Here is an 18,701-nt window from a genome sequence, read left to right as displayed (position 1 = left end):
ACTGTCAGAACAAGCATCTCAGTTCTCAGGAGCAACAGTGGCCTGTCGTTAGTACAATCTGGATCAACTCTACTATCTGTACATCTGGCTGCCTATTATGATTCACATGGTTACACTAACCCTGGTTTACAGTAGGCCTTAACATTTGTTTTACCATCAGAGACAAAGTAGCTGAAGTAAAAGAATTTTAGTATGCTGACGTGCTTTGGAGAAAAGAAAGCCACATTAAATAAAAACCAATATGATTAACAATAGAAAACAAGTATTAATGAGACTAGGGTCACAGAGGACACCTGAAAAGTAAAATAAAACAAAACAAAAATCAGTTATGTACATAAGGATGTAATGGGGACTCACGACATTTTAGTGATAAACCCTCGAAGATTTCTTTACAACACTCTGGGAAGAAAGCATCGATGTAACAAACAGCTCAGGGTCGATTCACATTTAACTCAAAAGTGTTGAAAATATAAAGAGATGAGATATCAACCATTCTCAATCATTTCTTTACTATGAGACAGACATTTTCATATCACTTTTGGAGTATATTTTCTTTGTTATCTCAATAAAAAGTAATCTGACCACACAGTTTATTACTACACAGAGGAGAGCACTTATGCACAGCGTGTAATGTGTTCAAAGGACTTGTGAAAGCAGCATGCCCACTGCACGAACAAAAGGCCATCACAAATGCAAATAAGCAAGAAAGCCAGTCAATCTGCCATCCAGTTTCTTTAACTGTTGGGTCGTGGTAAATTTAGATTTAGATTGACTGGCTCATTTGGATGGATTTAACACTATTAGTCAACCATCACGTCAGTCAGAGAGCCGTGGTGTCCTTCAGTTGTTTGCAGCCATCCTTGCTTTGAGGCGGTTGATTTGGAGAGGGACCAGGCCAACCATCTCCTTACTCAGCTCCAGCTCCGTCTCCACAGCGGCTGCTGCCTCGGGGTGGCCCTCACAATACTGCACCACGTATCTAGACAGGTGGAGGATGAAAGTGATGGTCAACACATTACACAGATAAACAACATGGCAGCTGAGAGTATGTAGACTGTAGAGCACACCCTATTCTATTAATTTCAACAAAACTCTTTATATTCCACCGAATACATCTGTTTTCCTCATGCTTCTATGTTAATGTCAACCTACTACTGTCAAACAATAGATGACTCCTGTTGAGAACACGTCTTTCAATATGCAACCCAGAAAGTGTTTGGATGTGTCACCATGAATTAACAAATATCTCTTCATACTTGTAGTTTTCCAGAGACTTGTTGAGGTTGTTCAGCTGATCAGAAGGTGAAGAGCAGATCAGCCGGCTATAGAGTCGGGCCACTCTGAAGCGGGCCACCAGAGCCGGTCTGAGCACCTCTTCCTCCAGGTGCTCCGGAAGCTTCCCCTCTGGGGAACACAGAGAGTCTAGGAACATCTGGAAGTATCTGGAGAGGAGAGCAGAGGATTTCAAATCATTTAGATTGAATAAATGTAGATGCACAGGCACAAACCAGTATGTCCGCACACACACTCACTTGGCAGAGGCAGAGCAGAGATGGTTGAATTTCTTAATGGTGTGGTTATCTAGAGACTGTGTATCTGCCTGTCTGTTGGCCAGCGTCAGTTTCAGGTCCATCATTTCATTGTAAATCTCAGCCAACTCAAAAATCAACTGTCTGCGGATCAATAGGTAGTACTGGGCGTTCAAGTCTGTAGAGAAACAGAGAGAGTCAGAGAAAGCCAGATTTAATCAGTTATGTCACCTTGCATGGACATTAGGGTTGAACATTGACAAATCATTTAGTTTCATTAGTTTCTATTGAACTCCATCTTATGAAAATATTCAAAGAGACAAACGTTTCTTCAAAAGACGAAACAAAAACAACCCCTGCAACTTAAGAACAAAGTTAGGGCAGTACCAATGCAGATTGGCTCGAGCATGTCAACTCGTCGTTTGTGCATTTTGCAGCGCCGCTCCAGATCTTCTTCAAAGAAAGCCAGGCCCAGGAACAGAGCACTGTGATCCTGCAAGATCTCTATGTGGTCCGTCACATAGCCATCAATCTGAAAATACTCCTTGGCCTGCAAGAGTGAGGGAAGGGTTGGGGAGACCATTTAGCAATTGAAACTATACACTGATGGGTTAACTAAACTGTGCTCCACTGTTGTGTGTGTCTGTTTATTTGTAAAAGAGTGTCTTCGTTGATGATATGAGTGTCCAACCCAGTTTCTGTGTGTGTGTGTGTGTGTGTGTGTGTGTGTGTGTGTGTGTGTGTGTGTGTGTGTGTGTGTGTGTGTACCTGTGTTACATAATTCTGTCCCACCAGAAATACAGCTCTGGCCTCGGTGAAGTCAAGTGGAAGCAAACCGCTCACCTGGAAAAAAAGAGCATCGACTACAATGGCGCCCTCTGTTGATACAGTCATCTTAAATCTGTATATATTGTCAGATTTGTCCTCAATTGGTTATGCTTTTGATATGTGGAGTGATACACTTATCATATATCACATCAAATGTTTGTATTACTAAAACATGACATAAAAAAAAGCTAACATTAAAACGTATTAGCAATATAGGAAAGCACTTCTGTTGCTACTGACACAGAGATAATAGTGCTTTATTTTATCATAAGTACAACATGATGCGTAACATTAATAATTATAACAAAAAACATTACTAGTAGCACCAGCAGTAGTATCAGACACAATATACAGACCTTCTCTTCCAGGCTAGCAATGGAGTCGAAGGTGTCTTCAGAGCCAAACAGCAAAGCACTCTTCCTGCCCTTCTCTTCCTCCTCCTCCTCAACTCTTCTTGCTCTCTTCAACTCTTCTTGACGATCAGTGTCCAGCTCCCCAATGTTATCCTGGTCACAAACAAAAGCACACACAATACAATTATGTAGATCTAAGCCTAGACACACACACACAAATCATTTTATTTAGGCATCATCTCTGGTGCTACAGTTCATGTGAGAGGTGTCGACTTGAGCCTCATAACCTGGGACTTGAGTCACATGACTTGTACTTGAGAATTAAGATTTTATAAACACCCACAGCCACACCCATACAACCATGCAGTACCTCCAGCAGCTTCTTAGCGTCCTGCAGGAGGTTGAGACAGTATTTGATCCAACATCTCGCAATCTCTGCTCTCTTCTGTCTGAGCTGCTCCCTGCGCTCACTCTCTGTCTCACCTGGGTCAGACAGAGGGAGGGAGAAGGAGTTAGATAAAGGAAGGGAGGGAATAACTGAGGAAGAGAGGTAGGGTTGGCAATGCTTTGCTGCACAGTTGTGTTCTCTCCTGTCTGACTTACTGTAGTTAATTAGGGCTTCAGAATACAAAGGAAATGAGCAAGTCTGTGTGTTTATTTCGATATGTACAGTATATCAATTAAAGATATAGACATACTTACTCTCCTGTGCTGCGGCCTCAGAGGGAACCTCTCCTGCCAAACCTGATATGACAGTAGCTGCTGAGAGGCAATGTCTGCCTTCCATGTATCGGCCCTACAAAACACACACACACACACACACACACACACACACACACACACACACACACACACACACACACACACACACACACACACACACACACACACACACACACACACACACACACACACACACACACACACACACACACACCTCTCATTACTTACACTGACAACAAATTCACAAACAATGTGACAGCACTAGTGAACACCTAGAGTAGATCTTACAAAACGTATGCAATTATTACAACAACAAAAAAAATTGACGTTTTAAATCAATTGTTTTCAATCTATTTAAATCAATCTATGACCTACCTTAGTGATGTAATACTGTGATAGTGTAGCAGCATTCAGAGCCCACTCCATTGGACTGAACTGATTTAACTGCAACTGTCTCTGCAGGGTGCTGTGGCAGTAGGTGGCAGCACGCTCAGTTTGACCTGCAAAGCAATATATCAACATAACAAGACTCGCCTTCATTATATTTACATAGATAAAAAAAAAATTAAAGTCATATTGTAAATCATAAATGCCTCACATATTGATGGATATGATGCAACTTCAAAAGACTCCTTATTAGATAAAAGTGGATGTTGATGGATTATAGAGAATTTTAAGTTCTCTATCTGTTTAAATATTATTAACTACATTTTACATATGTTTTTTAAGTATTTACAAGCAAATAAATAGATATTGTTCTGACTGAAACTAGATCCGACTCACCAAGGTTTTTATAGACTTGAGCAAGGTAGTACATGGTATGAGTGTAGGCCAACTCAAACCTGAGAAAGGGAAGTTGGAGAAAGAGTGAAGGGAGAATGGGTATTTTGGGGAAAGCAGAACATAGTAGAGAAAGATAAAAATTAAACCCAGGGTTTGCTGCATGAATGACCATAATCATGCAAATTTTGGGACAATAGTTTATATCCAATCGTATAAAAGTAAACAGGTAGGAAGTCCATAAATGCTCATATGTGTGTGGGCAAGTTGGAGTTCACAAGTTACCTCTTGGTCCTTTCCTGATGTGTCAGGAGCTTCTCCTCAGTAGTAAAGTACTCTGACATATCAGTGGGAGGACTCCCATCCTATAAAAAAAGAAAACACAACCACAGCTGCTGATGAAGAGGATTGGAGCATTGTAATTTTCAATCGCAGCCATACCGGCTCCACATTCTTGTCCTCCTGCTCTTGCAAGATACTTACTTCACTTCCCTGTCAACAGTTACAGCGAAAGACACTCATTTATGACCAACAATTAGGTTGCATACATATTTACTCCTGAAAAAGTGTGCAAAATCTGAATTTATCACTCACCATGGTGTACCCCATCAAGTGGTTATCATGATCGTGATAGCCAGATGACAGAGGAGTTGTGAGAAGCTAGATAACACTGGGGAACACAATTTTTGTTGAGTTAGGTCTGACAGCTGTTTTTAACTAATTTTTGGTTGCGGAATCCAAAACTGATCTCAGTTTTTCTCTATCACGTCAAGTTTTTGAACTATAGGATCCCCGTTTTCTTAAAAAATATGAAAAATACTGTACTTAACAGATATGTGTGTGATAGTACTGACCTATTGGGAGCTGCACACACACCTCTCACCGCACTGTCTCAATTGTGACTGCACAAACAAGTTGCCACGTAGCTGTAGATGAGTCCAATCGTAATCAGCTGGCAAGTCTTACTACAGCTAATCAGTGGACTTTTGCTTATCTGGAGGGTAAGCTGTGGAGAAAAAACTTGACGTGCTAGAAAAAAACTGACTGCAATTTTGGAATCAGCATGCCAATTTTAATTTTAATCAGCATAAAAATCTAACTCAACAGATTTTTTTTTTTAATTGTTCCCCAGTGTAATCAGTCAGACAGTATCCTGTGAGGAAAATTGTTTTGTCTGTATCACTACTCATGCAGCACTGTTGGTTTTCTCCTGCCCTGTCATCAATAAGTCAATGTACCAGCAGCTTCAAGTAATCAGTCGCACAGGAAATCAACTTTACCTCCTTCATATAACGTTGGTAGATGGATTCTGCTGTTTCAAGGAATCCCTGAGCCGTCTCCGTCTCATCCCGGCCTGCCCAAAGGATGCCCAGCTGGTTCTGATAACACAAACAGCCATGACATGAGCAAGAAGAAGCATTTACTCTGTTTACAAGACCTTATGTTCAGCCTGATGGATCTGATGGGCTGTGATTCTTGTCGATAATTATGGCAACTCATCAATAGTTTGATATGTGAACTGTAATGTATAGAAAACGGGACTGGTGGCTACAAAATTTAAGTTGACAACATTATAACGTTAGTTCGTGATGGTTGATTAGAAGCAGCATCTCAGTCACAATCTATAATTTCTTTCAACATTATGTTTATTCAGAAATGTTGGTTGAACTTGACGTTAGCTATAGTCATGGCCTGTTTGTAGACGACTTCTGCTGGAATATCTGATAACATTGACAGCTAACGGAAAGCTAACTGATGAAGTTAACGTCAACGTTACCCTGACATGGATAAACAGCGACACATTCTCGGACGACACTCTGCATTTCTCCAGCAGTTTCATGCAGTTCATCAGATGCTCCTGCCCGGCGGACAGCTCCTCTGTATCGACATGGTTGACGCCCAGATAGTACTCCACAGCCCCGAGTTTAGCGGCCCGCAGCCCGGCTGGCGAGTCGCCGCAGAAGCCCTGACCGAACACGTCCTCCCTCTGCCCGTCCACCGGCGGCTCTATCGGCCGCTGGTCGCCGCTCTCTCCACCGCTGTCCTCTTCAGCTTCGCCGGCCTCGAAACTCTTCAGCGAGCAGTATATCTCTCGGAGGAGCTCCCTGGCCTTATATTTGGAGCGAAACGGGTCGTTTTCTGGGTCATTTCGTGATTCTACATCAGCAAGGTTTTCGGCGTTGGTGAATTTATCACAGATAGCTCTCCATTCGTCACTGCTGAGAGACGCCATGTTTGTCTTCTTCTTTGTCGTGTAACTGCAACAGGGTCCTTTTTATTGCATTACTGCCATCTACTGGAATTAGTTAGGTCGTGTATTTCAAAGTCAATGTATCACCCTACTATTTCTCCCTATTACACCTATATCAGATTTTAGTTTGTTGTTGGAAAGTCAGTGATTGGGCCTACAATATCTATTCATCACAAAAAAGTATTTGAGCTAGATTTAAATTGTATTTACTTGAACCTTTTTGTGTCTCCAAAACATCAGTTATGACCAGTGGTGGAATGTAATAAGCTGTACAGCAGCTGTGATTATGACTATAGCCATAGTAGTTTGAGTAATAACCAGATCCACAGCCACAGCTTCAACCACCACAGCAGCATCAGTCAGTTACAAAGTTGGACTTGAAAAACAATCTGAAAAGCAAATAAATCACTCATTCGCTGAACTGTGTTCAAGTTGGTTATAGCCAGTTTATTTTAACAAACCCAGGGAATTGAATCATTAATCAATAAAAATTATGTGAATTATACAATGACAATAAATTAATGTGAATGACATATTAGAACACAGTACATGTTTGATCAGCACTGACAGTAGCAGCTAGTCTTGCTCAGTCATGGAGGATTACAACCTTGACAGTCTCAGCCTAATTATACAGCTTTACAGTCTGGGAAGCTTCACCACATGAAAATACATAAGTATTTATTTTGTATGATTTAAGCAATAATAGTTCAATAATAATAACAATTTATTATATATCCTGTACTACAACCATGCCAAATTGGATCTTCATACACACACTGTTTGCACAGCATAATATCTTGCTCCAGGGCACAACAAACGCCTGGCTCTCTGCGTGTCCTCTGTGTTTAAGCAAAGGTTAATGAATGAAAGTCCATATGCTTAGCCAGCGATAATCTACCGCGGTGTGGACTTCTTTGCACAAACTGAACTCAGGATAAGTTCTCTATGAAATATCTTTAATATTTTAGTTACTAAGCAGGTAAGAAAGCAATAAAAATATTAATGTTGATTACCTGAAATTAGATTATTGGTGAACAATGAGTGCTTTAGCCTTGTTTCAAAGAGTGCAACAGCCAGTGGATCCAGTGTGCAAGGCAACTAACTGTCAGGCTGGTTAGCCAGGTGTACATTCACCCACATTATATTTTTGTGTGTCATGTTGAATATTGCAAAAAATCTAAGAATGGAGCACAGCAGTTGACTCTTGGATTCTTGGAGGAAAGCATGTGCTTTTTTCTGTCTGTGTAGTAAAAAGTGACTAAAATTGAAAGAGAATAATCAATCATGGTAACATCGGGTTAAAAAATGGTGGAAGTGCCACGGTTTTAATGATTAGAGAAGATCTTTAGATGCATGGGGTTTGATGTCCAAGTTTAGGTGTCTGTTGAAGCAGCATGGCGCCACTCCGTAGTGAACATTCTGCATCTGCTTCTCCTTGCCACTAAGCACTCTTCTTCTCCATGCTGGAATAATACAAAAACAGTCAGAGTGCATACAATTCAGTTTTATTCCATGACCTTCATTTAAAATAGAATTTCAGCTATTTTTAAACTAGGTCTTATTATCCCAAATCTCCATATCATGTCAAGTGCTAAAGGCATGTCATAACATTGCTCTTAATCATAACTCTTCAGTTAAGTCATTGACGGAAAAAGGTCATGGTGGCAAAATAAGGACCAGGTTGAAAATAACTGGAAAGACACTACTATTTTTGGTCACTATTGTCATCACAAAAAACATGCAAAAAAGAAAATGGATGACATGAATAGGAGCAGGAGCATGAACATAAACCAGTTTTAAAACACACAAGCTTCATGACAAAGCAAATGGTATAATAGTAGCTAAGCCACCTACTTAACATCACTAACACTTGTTAAACCTTGACAAGTTTTTTCTTTGGACAGATGATTGAAAACTCTAGACCATAACATGAAGCCACCATGTTTGGGGAAATATAGAATAGAAATTCTGAAAATTCTTAAAGTTTGACCAACAGCGTTTCATGACACATGATAAGCTCACAATGACAACAGAAAAACACGTATTGCTTACTTGTATTTGATGAGACGACTTCCCTGGATTAGCTGTGCTGTCTCATTGGTCAAATGGCAAGCAAACAGTAGCCAGTTGCGAGGCTGCACCTTGTAGGCAAACCTCATGAAGAGCAGTGAATAGCAGGACAGGGCTGAGAGGAGGGAGAAAACACACAGGCAATAGTTTATTACAGCACAGTCTTCTTATAAACCACTTACTGCTGGACACTTCGTACTACTGCTCAAATATGTAACATAAATATGTCACCTAGCCTTATTGCCCATGAACATCTAAATAGGGGGGATTTTTTAAAACCATTACAGGACAATAGATGAAATATTAAAGCAAGTCCTGATTCCAACACAGACATTAATCCCCCCCTCCAAAACTGCACAAACCTAATACTACAGTACAGACCTAATGGTCCCTTCTGAGGCAAAAGTAAAAGGTCTATCATTCAGAATGTAACATAGAAAAGGGACAGTGACAGGAAATATCCAAAGTCACTAACAAGAATTGCAGCTGTAGTTTACTTTAAAGAATTGCTTATTTCTAAGTAACCTTGAGATAAAGGACAAATTACAACCTTATTATGTGTGCCCGCAGTGCGTGTGCCTGTGTGTCTTACCAAAGGTCATCCTGCCACTGATAATGTCAGGGCTCTTCTTCATATCTGTGATGGCGGCTATAGGAAGACCCCAGTTGGCTACTGGACCCCAGAAATGCTGAACAAATGCACACAAAGAGAAAAAATATAGTTTGGACCATAGACCTTATATGGCTTGGACATTTACCTGAAGCTGATTGCACATACGAACAGAACTATACAATAACTACAATGTGATTAAATAGTAATAGTAATACTAAATAGTAAAAACTGTAAAATACATGGGAGAAAAACAGAAGAGTAAAGACTTGAAAATTATGCACCCACACCACAGATTAATAGATATGATTACATTGTACATCACAAATAATCAAAGACAAGCAGAAAGGTAGACAGATAAACTAGCAGGCAGTCACAAGTGAGGAGAGACACAGATAGTAAAAGATATACTGACAGAAAGGATGAGTACTTACCGTGCTGTTGAATGTTTTTTTTTCCAGAGTAACATAGAAGAGAAAAGAACATAAATACAGATAAATCATAGCATCAAGAGCTACTGCCACCTAAAATAAGTAATGGGTCTGTTTCAGGCAGTTCACAATTAACAAGAGACCTAGTACAATTTCAAAAACCCAGGTCCTGCAGGGAGTAAAATCCTCTGCTTTGTTTTTCAACACTAAATTAGGTTATAATGGATGAGGTAACATTTTAATACCTGGATGAAAGTATTTAACTACACTTACAGTCAACTGTCTCCCACAGTATTCATAATACAAGCTGGTAAACGTATTGATTACAATGACAAAACACACCACAAAAAGCCAAAGAAACACCAGAGATGGTGCCAAAGGCCATACACAAAGCCGTCACAATGTGTGTCTCACCCACATCCACATTTGTTTGACTTTCAACTGGATTTAGAAGACGTTAGAGGCAAAACTCTTCAACCCAGAGATAACCATGTTTATCTGTGACAAAATGTAAACAAACATGGCCTCTTGCATCACTGTGTCATAATTTAGCCTTTGCTCTAAATCTCAAACATGCTGCTAATCTGTGGCAATCATGTACAAATTAAGCAACGTTTTGACAACATGTCAAAAATGATACAGATTTGACAGTGACCACAGCTTCAGATCACAACCCAGTTTAATAACGTTACTGTTGTTAGAGGCTAGTTGTTTCTCTGCGACCCTGTTAGAGCCTCTCACAAGTTACGACCCACTTTCAAGGTTTTCTGACCGTTTTTGGGGTGTTTCTAGAGCAACCGACAACATATCCCCCCCATGTCGTTAGTTTAGTTAAAAATATTTTCTGAAAAACGAGTTTCTCCGGTGTCTTCTCTCCATTTACAGTCAACCTCACAACATACTGGAGAAACAAGTTAACTGAGCGCTAACGTTACGACAGAAAGCACAAACGTCCTTGAAAATTAGCAGAGAAAGACGAAGCCAATGCAACAGATAGTAAAACACAAATTGTTGATAATGGTCGTGGTATTTTATTAAAACGTTGGCTGGACAGATCATGACAGTAAATTCAGCCGGCTGTTAAACATTAGCTAACGTTGCCTAGCTGTAACAGAGTCACTAGCTACATTAGCATGCGTGCTAATATAACATATATCAGCTTCCAATACATACCTCGTCAAATAATCCCTGAACTCTTTGCTCCTCAGGTGGTCAATAGCTTTCCGTGCAATTGTCCCTGCCATGGTTAAACGCTGGGCTGGTGTGTGTTTTGGCCGAGCAGAGCACTCTTTCTGTGCTGAAGGGCGACTGACAGCTTAGCTCAGAGGACGACTGGTCAAATTTCCAACCACAACATTGGCGCTTTACGACACTGTCGCAAATACGCCGCGCAACCTGCCTGTCTGGACCATAGACTGAAAAAGATAAGACGAGGTGACGAATATTACCACTGTAGGAAGCATTACATCGATTAGATTGAGGCTATAAAACAGGCGTGGAAAAAGGTGGCCATGCTGCTAATGAAACCCTGCTGAATAAAGATGCTCTGCAGAATGACACCAGGTTCGTGGGTCCAGGGGGAGACATTTTACTTAAACTTACTTCTTTTACAACAAAGGAATACATCAAAAGCACAATGCAAACTTTGTACAAGCCAGGGGAGTCCATGAAGTCACTGAATCCATTCACTAATGGATTAATGGACAATTTCAAAATTAATTTTAAAATGTTGAAAATCAGCTATTTTGTTTTTCATGTTTCTAATTAAAGGTGCCATATGCTACTGTTGACAATAGAACGATAAAAGCAGGGCAACTGAATATTAGGTTAAGGACACATTGACTTTTGACTTTTTTGTTGCAGGTATTGTGCTTTGCTTTGAGATAACAATGATCTAATAAACAAATGAAATGGGGAACTCAGATTCATAAAACAGATGTTCTACCTCGTCTACTTCATCATCACATATCATTGTATTTTTAAGATGATGTCCATATTGCTAGTTGCCTAGCTTGTCTTAAACAAATTGCTTTGGGTTTGGGGAATAATGGAAATCGAGTAAACGTACCTCTGATCTTGGAGGATCATGTAGGAACATCCACTACATATTAAAAGTCACCCTAAAAACTGTTGATACACAAAGATAAATGCACTTATAGTCACATACATACAAATAATTGCACATATACATACAGTAATTTGTCTTTATTAAGGTAAAAGTAAACTTTATCGTTCATTTTCAGGGACATACAGTAATTTATCTTTATTAAGGTAAAAGTAAACTTTATCATTCATTTTCAGGGACATACAAACAAAAAACAGAAACAATATCTTGATAGAACACACAAATTTAGTGTCAAATGTGATTACGCTTCCAGTCAGTAACAGATAATATAATGCACACAACGTAATACTTTATATAATAATAATGAAAAGATTAATGCAATGAAAAGGTAGTATGCTCTAAATCCCAAAGATTCCAGATGATGCAGGTGCACTAAAACAACACCAGGGGGCAATATGAGAACTTACTTGTTCATCATAGAAAAGCAATAAAATGAAGGCAAGAGAGTTTACCAGTTAGGTCTAGATTCTGTGTTCTGTACCTTACAAAAGAAAAAACACAGATGAGAGATGATACAAAGTGTGAGGAAGCTATAACAGATGCTGAGGCGTCCTGACTCCTAAAAGTTGAAGAACTAATGTCCACTTTTTTTTAAACCCTTCATTTCAACCAAATACAGAGTAGACAAAGCAACCCATACCAGCTATTGTTTCATTAAGAATGTAGTTTTACGTCCTTGACTTAACATCAGTGTCCACCATTCGGCCGCACTTCTGCGTAGTTCTTGACCAACTGAGAGATCCTGACGACTTTGATGTCTGCTGGTATGTGATCATAGTCTGACCACAGGTACTCTGGAGACAGCACCTTGGTTGGTTTGTTGTACAACAGGTACCTGCATGACAGAAACAGGCAGATATGCTATATTCTGCAGCTTGTCTAATAAATACTGTAGATTGTCCTCTTACAGAAGATAAGAAACTTAGTTCAGTCTAATCAATTAAAGTATTTTAAGAAAACAGATTTAAAAAATGTGATAAAAAGTTGCAGATAGAAAAGACAGTAAAAGGACAGAAAATTATGAAATGAGTTCTTAATGTATGAAGCAGGTTGGATTCTCAAACGTGTGCATTAAAAATAGGAGCAGTAGTTAAACTACTGAAAACGAGAGAATGAATTGTGACACTGTACTTGTTGAGGTGACTCTCTTCCTGCCACACAGCTTCAATCTTATTCCTGGCGTCCTCCTCCGACTGCATGTAACAGTATCTGATAAAATAGAAGAGTTGTATTTTTAAATTTATCTATATAACGAAAGGAACAAAACTTGGTTTGTTTAAAAAACCAATAAGAGGCTTGCATAACAGTAACCAATAAGAGGCCTGCATAACAGGTGGCAAAACGTCAAAAGAAATTTATAATAGTGAGCAAGGTTTTTAAAAATATACAGGGTTTTGCAAAAGTGTTTTCCCCTCCTGTATCTGAATGTCCAGCTCTCACTCTGTCCAACCATACACTATCCTTTAATTAGAAATAGCATGAAAATAACTTTAGTTAGCTTTGGTTACTTGACTAGCTTGTACATGTCCTCCAGGTATCCACCCCAGACAGCAGCAGTGTAATAGTAGTCTCCTTCATCAGCAGGGATGTAGGCCTTGGACTTGGGCTGGCGTTCATATGGAAACGCTTCCCTTTTTGTATTCTGGGGGAAAAAAATTACAAAATTATAAATGATGAGAGGTTATAGCTGATACTTGTGAGGGCTGTTAATATTGTGACTGATCAGAAAATGAAGCAATATAATGATAAAATAAGTAAAGACTTCCATTGACTCGAAATGAATATACTACAGGAGAAAGAGTAAAACCTTGTAGTAGCCACGATGAAGAACAGCAGACAGCTGACTGAGAGACTCGGCTCCGACACGGTTGTGGAAGACACTGTCGATGTCCATCATAAAGAGATAGTCTGCTTCATTACGGATCTGAAAACATTACAGATGAGATGTGAGACTAAATGCATCGTGGAGAGATTGGGATTAAACAACATGACCAATAACTAATATTTCAAAGCACCATAATTCATTTTTATGCACCTCAGTGAGAGATGGCTGTTCATGATCCTTTTTTTTGTTGTTAACTTGCTCATAAAAAGTGAGCAGTGAAGATTTTAAAGCATCAGCTACAGTAACCAGATGAAAAAGACACTAGTTTTCGTGTTGTTTGGCCTATTTACAATCTTACTTGTTTGTCAATGGTGACGGTGGCCCATTTCATTCTGCCAAGCACTACTTCCTGCCAGCGTTGGGCACTCGGGATATTGACTACTGAGATGTTCCGGCCCTTAGCCAATTCAATCTGATCAGTCAAATAAAACATGAATTACAAATTAATTACAAATGACATCTTCTAGCAACATTAAATTACAATATATCAAAATAAAACAATTGAAGTCATCAGGAAAATAAGAAAATAAGTTTCAGTGATGTCTTGCCACATTTATTTTATGTATTTGTACCCAAAACAAGATGGTGAGGCAAAATAATTTCTAGTAGTGGAGAAAAAGTCTCAGTATGCGTTATGCACATTTTGAAGTGTTCGGAAATTCTGGACTTAAAGTCAATCAATTACAAAAAAATCTGAAAAACATCTACTGGTTCAAACCTTTGTCGAAGAGACCACTAACACTAGTTTTCCTAGAGGTTAAAGTAGCATCATGGCGTTAAATAGCATTATATACAGAGCACTGAAGTCGGCACACAGCCTGCAGTGCACAGGTTGCTAATCTGGGGGGAGTATTGCCACACGTGAAGATATGATTCATAGTCATATGTTTTGTGTCCTCTTATTTTCTCATGTGTTGCAGTGTGTCAGCTGTGTATTTTCCCTTAAATACTATATTATAGAAATAGTTAAGTTAAGTCTACCAGCAGCCTTCCCTCCTCTCTTCCAACCTTCCTTACTTTGTTTCTTCCTTCCTTCCTTTGCCAAGCACAAAACTATGTTTACACATGAACAACAACTCACTTTGGGAACATCTTGTTCATTGTCTGTGAAGATGTAGTACGTGACCCTGAAGTCGACAAGAAAGTGCTTTTCCCCCGACTCCAGGAAACCCTTCAGGAAACGGGTGTATCTGTTTGGATGGACAGAAGCAAACCCAGAAGGATGACCAATTAGTATATTTAAGGTTTACAAGATTTTAGGTTTCAGCTTGAAGAAGTCAGTCAGCTCAAGCCTCACTCTCATAATATCCTGTGAGAATATCCTGTGCACCTACTTGCCAACAGCAAACACCACCACAGCAACTCGTGGGTCCATTTTCTTATAGATTGCATCAATAACCACTGGATCAAAGGTTCCCTCCCAAACCAGAGGAACATTCCAGTTTGTCACTAAGTTCACATCAGTGCGTCTGGGGAGAACAAAAAATTGTGGATTCAAACCTAGATCTTATTAGCATTTGGTTTTCTGGTCTTAGTCCAGCTATGATCAGTAGTTTGGCTCTGTATGTTCAATGGTAATTAAGTTGTAGCACTTTCATTTCAGATGATTCCAAATTAAATTATGACTTTTCATCTTAACATACACAGTTCATTAAAATAGATGGCCAGCTTTGCTAATTTGTGCTCACAATCTGTATGTAATTAGTGATTAAAAAAGGCAGGTGCTCATTCTGCCCTCCACATGCCTTCTCTAAGTGAAGAAGAGCTCAGCAGGTGCAGTTCAGTGATTCAGTCTTTCTAAACTCAAAAACATTGTCTGTAATTAATCCCTCAGAATATAATCTCGACCTAATTGTAGCTGTCATAATGTTATGTGGTGAATCAAATGACTACATGTAATGTGAAAGGGGTCACATGTTGTGAAAAATCCTCAGGAAATGATTTCCCGACTCAGCCTCAGAATTTTAGCTTTCGCTAGCTTTAGCTTTCTTTCAGCTCATTGTTTTGGTTTCATGGCCCACAGCATTACCGCTTTGATTCACTCTCACCGCTCTCATCAGCATCGTATCCAGATGCAGCAGGCAGCTGCTTTTAGCAAAAACATTCTGATTAACCCCGCCTACACTGTTCCCAGCCATAGAAAAAGAGGCTCTAGCCTGCAAATAACTTTGCCAGTGAGATTTTTTCTTTTTCATTGAAATTCAAAGGTATAACATTTCTTTGGCGTTATTATACTACACTGACCTCAACAGGAAGATACAAATGTGCATTTGCAAGGCACAATGTTGTGTGTGCCTTGTGATTAGAGTAGAGCTACAGTTTTTTAATAGCTTACCCTATCTGTGTGCTTGGCTGACCATATTTCAGTCTGGAAAAGAAGAGCAAAGATCACATCAATTTAACTTTGTTATTCAAAATAGGAAGTGCACGGGTAAATACAGTACAAATAGATAACAGTCCAGAGGATACATAAAGTAAATCAATAAATCAATAAAGACAGACAGTAACTACAATCCTTAAAACGAAACAAGCTGTACATTGTCATCTCACGGTGTTGTGTCAAAAGAACTGCTGTGTGTTGTGTTTCTGAACCCCTGAAAAGTAATGTGCTTTTTAAAAGTGTACAATCCATTTATCCATACATGCATCTATCAATTCAAGTTCAGGGACTTGGGAATCTGAAGTCTGTGTAACGTCTGGTCCTGTTCGTTTGTCTGTTTTGTCTTGTTCTGTGTTGTGTTTTGCACATTTCCTGTTTTATTTTGTCGCATTTAACTCTCCTCTTGTTTCAGACACTTCACTTCCTGCCCTTGTGTGTTTCCCCCCCTTCGTGATTACCTGCCCCGCACTGATTAGTTTCACCTGGTCCTAATTAGTCATCACCTGTGTATGTAACCTGTGTTCTCCCCTTCTTCTGTGCCAGTTTGTCTTTGTTTTTTGTGCAAGCGTTCCAGCAATTCTCTAGTGCTCTATGTCTACTGTCTACCTGGTTTTTGATCACCTGTTTTGGATTTTGACCTCACATTTTGCCTACTCCCTCCTTGTGTCCTTTCCTCTGTGTACTAGTTGTTACAGTCTGTCCCAGCCTGCAATGTTGTCAGGCAAAAGTGCTAACCAGTGAGCATGCGGTGTCCTTGTAAAATAGTACCCAATAATATATAATCTGCAGTGTGCATCGCAGTTTTGGGGGCAACATCCAGGTAGTCAGCACCTGGGCCGTAAAACTGTACTGATGGTAAACCAGCAGCAGAGGTGCTGTAAGCCCTAACTCTAACCCTAACCCTCACAAGCAAGGCTGGAAAACATGTGTTTCTTCCTCCTCATATTCTTTTGTCATCTTACACTTTTATGACCAAATGTAGGTTCTTTCACCATTTATTATCTGTTTTTAAGAGCAGTCGAGGTTGTTTAAATGTTTTACAAGAGGGCAAGGATGTGTACCGGAGTCACAGCAAGTGTAAATGGAAAGCTGAATTTGAACCAGCTGTCTTTCTCTATTAGTCAAAAGAGAAGTGGATTCTCACCCAGTTTGCATTTTTAGGTCTCTGATCCTCCACCTTTCATCTGACTCACATGGCTGGCAAATGCTTAAAGGGAAATACACAATATATTCATATATGAATAACAATAATTTGCCGTATGAAACTTCCAAGAATGGTTGGGCAATGACAGGATTAATACCACTGTGTGCAGTGTGATTGGTGGGTGTTTGTTTTGATTTTCCTTGAGTTGCCAGTTCAGTGGGTTGCATGCTTTGTTACATCATTTGAATTGATGCGTCCTCTCCGTCTTACAGAAACCTTACCTGAAGGATGAGATGTTATATCCTGAGTAGCTATAGATGGTCCTGTGAAGACACACAGGTACGAGTGAGAACCAGTAAAAACTAGTACAGTGGTAGTTACAAGCTTTCATGGGAGTGTACATAAGCTAAAACTTGATTTTATTTTAATCTTATTTTACTTCATTTATCTTTTAGTAGCTAATTCTATACTTCAACTTCTTTTGTTGTCCTATGTTTTGTTCTTAGTACATAATTAATGTTGCATTATTTTCCCCACGTAACATTTCCCATTTTCCTCACCACATTTCAAATCTTCCTATTTCCTAATATCCTTATAATACAATTGGCATGTGCATGTATGATTGAAGGTGAAGTAAATGTATGGTGTTTAATATTTCTTTTACACTTAATTTAAATGATAAAACGGTAAACAAGTCTTGTATAGAGTGTTAGAGTGTTAATTGGTGTTGGCAGGTGGCAAATATGCATATTATTTTCTCCTTCCATGACCTGTTTCAAGAAATATTTTTTTTAATGCATATGAAAGGTATTACTCCTTTTCATAGCTGTATGTTTTTAACATGCATAAACTGTCAGGTCTTGGTCGAAAGGATGAATAATAGCTCATTGTGAAGTCAAACATTTTGAGCCCTTGTAAACACACACTGGGCTCATGTCAACATCGAGCTCCTAGAGAACTTGTGAGTTACAAAAATAAAACTTTTTATATGGTCAACCATCAACAGCTATACAAGTTCCCCTTTGTCATCTGAGAAAAACCACCATGTCTATTCATGTGTAGAAGAGGAGACTGTTCTGGTGTGTGAAACATGAGAGACAATCCACAGTCAATAAATGAACACATAAATGAAGCCTAAAAAACAAAAATAAGCTCAGTAGCATACGGTATATTGTGATCACTGACGATACAAAATCATCCTGCACATTTCTTTGTATTTCATCCGAATATTATTTTTTGTTTACTTAAGTGTGTCTTTTCCCTGTCTGTGTACTGTAAATGCCTGAAATATTTGTATTGAGTATTCTATTATCCATGTCTGCATGATAGACCTAAATAGACTCAAAATAAAGTGAAACACTGCGTACATAAGTGTGCGGAAATCTCTTTTATCAGTTTTGTCATCACTGAGTATTCTATTCACAGATTAGATTACAATAGCCATTTAAGAGATTAAATTTATGAAGGACACAACTTTTTTGTGTGTCTTTAGATTTTTACATTAACACAATTGTGAAATTAAAATCTAGCCTGAGTTCTGTTCCCTTATAAACTATATAATAAGACAAATCATTCTCATTCAGATTTACTAT

At 39.1% G+C, this 18,701-nt stretch overlaps 3 protein-coding genes across 4 annotated transcripts; all 3 read right to left on the bottom strand.

The window, feature by feature from the left end:
* Positions 1-554: 554 nt before the first annotated feature.
* kifbp (kinesin family binding protein) lies at positions 555-6,458 on the bottom strand. Its single transcript, XM_070907988.1, has 13 exons — positions 5,991-6,458; positions 5,494-5,592; positions 4,499-4,578; positions 4,217-4,275; positions 3,809-3,933; positions 3,413-3,506; positions 3,081-3,193; positions 2,714-2,863; positions 2,298-2,372; positions 1,917-2,079; positions 1,533-1,707; positions 1,257-1,442; positions 555-979 (listed from the first exon to the last, which is right to left on the bottom strand). The coding sequence occupies exons 1-13, from the start codon at positions 6,444-6,446 to the stop codon at positions 841-843; spliced, it is 1,914 nt and encodes a 637-aa protein (XP_070764089.1). The 5' UTR covers positions 6,447-6,458; the 3' UTR covers positions 555-840.
* A 432-nt stretch (positions 6,459-6,890) lies between these two features.
* Positions 6,891-10,918, bottom strand: mpc1 (mitochondrial pyruvate carrier 1). 2 transcript variants are annotated; one of them, XM_070927698.1, is made up of 4 exons: positions 10,745-10,918; positions 9,127-9,223; positions 8,517-8,649; positions 6,891-7,927 (listed from the first exon to the last, which is right to left on the bottom strand). In XM_070927698.1, exons 1-4 carry the CDS (start codon positions 10,817-10,819, stop codon positions 7,906-7,908), a joined length of 327 nt encoding a protein of 108 aa, XP_070783799.1. In that variant the 5' UTR covers positions 10,820-10,918; the 3' UTR covers positions 6,891-7,905. The 2 variants fall into 2 exon arrangements, with proteins under 2 accessions (XP_070783799.1, XP_070783844.1); XM_070927743.1 differs by lacking the exon at positions 6,891-7,927 and having other exon boundaries at positions 8,523-8,599.
* Positions 10,919-12,387: 1,469 nt separating this feature from the next.
* On the bottom strand, positions 12,388-17,674 carry LOC139285680 (globoside alpha-1,3-N-acetylgalactosaminyltransferase 1-like). Its single transcript, XM_070906299.1, has 11 exons — positions 17,670-17,674; positions 17,391-17,432; positions 17,110-17,172; positions 15,921-15,953; positions 14,920-15,054; positions 14,667-14,775; positions 13,884-13,997; positions 13,508-13,624; positions 13,209-13,342; positions 12,832-12,909; positions 12,388-12,535 (listed from the first exon to the last, which is right to left on the bottom strand). Exons 1-11 carry the CDS (start codon positions 17,672-17,674, stop codon positions 12,388-12,390), a joined length of 978 nt encoding a protein of 325 aa, XP_070762400.1.
* Positions 17,675-18,701: the final 1,027 nt, after the last annotated feature.

This window comes from Enoplosus armatus, chromosome 1, assembly GCF_043641665.1.
Source record: "Enoplosus armatus isolate fEnoArm2 chromosome 1, fEnoArm2.hap1, whole genome shotgun sequence".
In the NCBI taxonomy this organism is placed as follows: Eukaryota; Metazoa; Chordata; class Actinopteri; order Centrarchiformes; family Enoplosidae; genus Enoplosus; species Enoplosus armatus.
The sequence above is the reverse complement of the archived record's forward strand: the minus strand, read 5'-3'. Positions and strand labels throughout refer to the sequence as shown.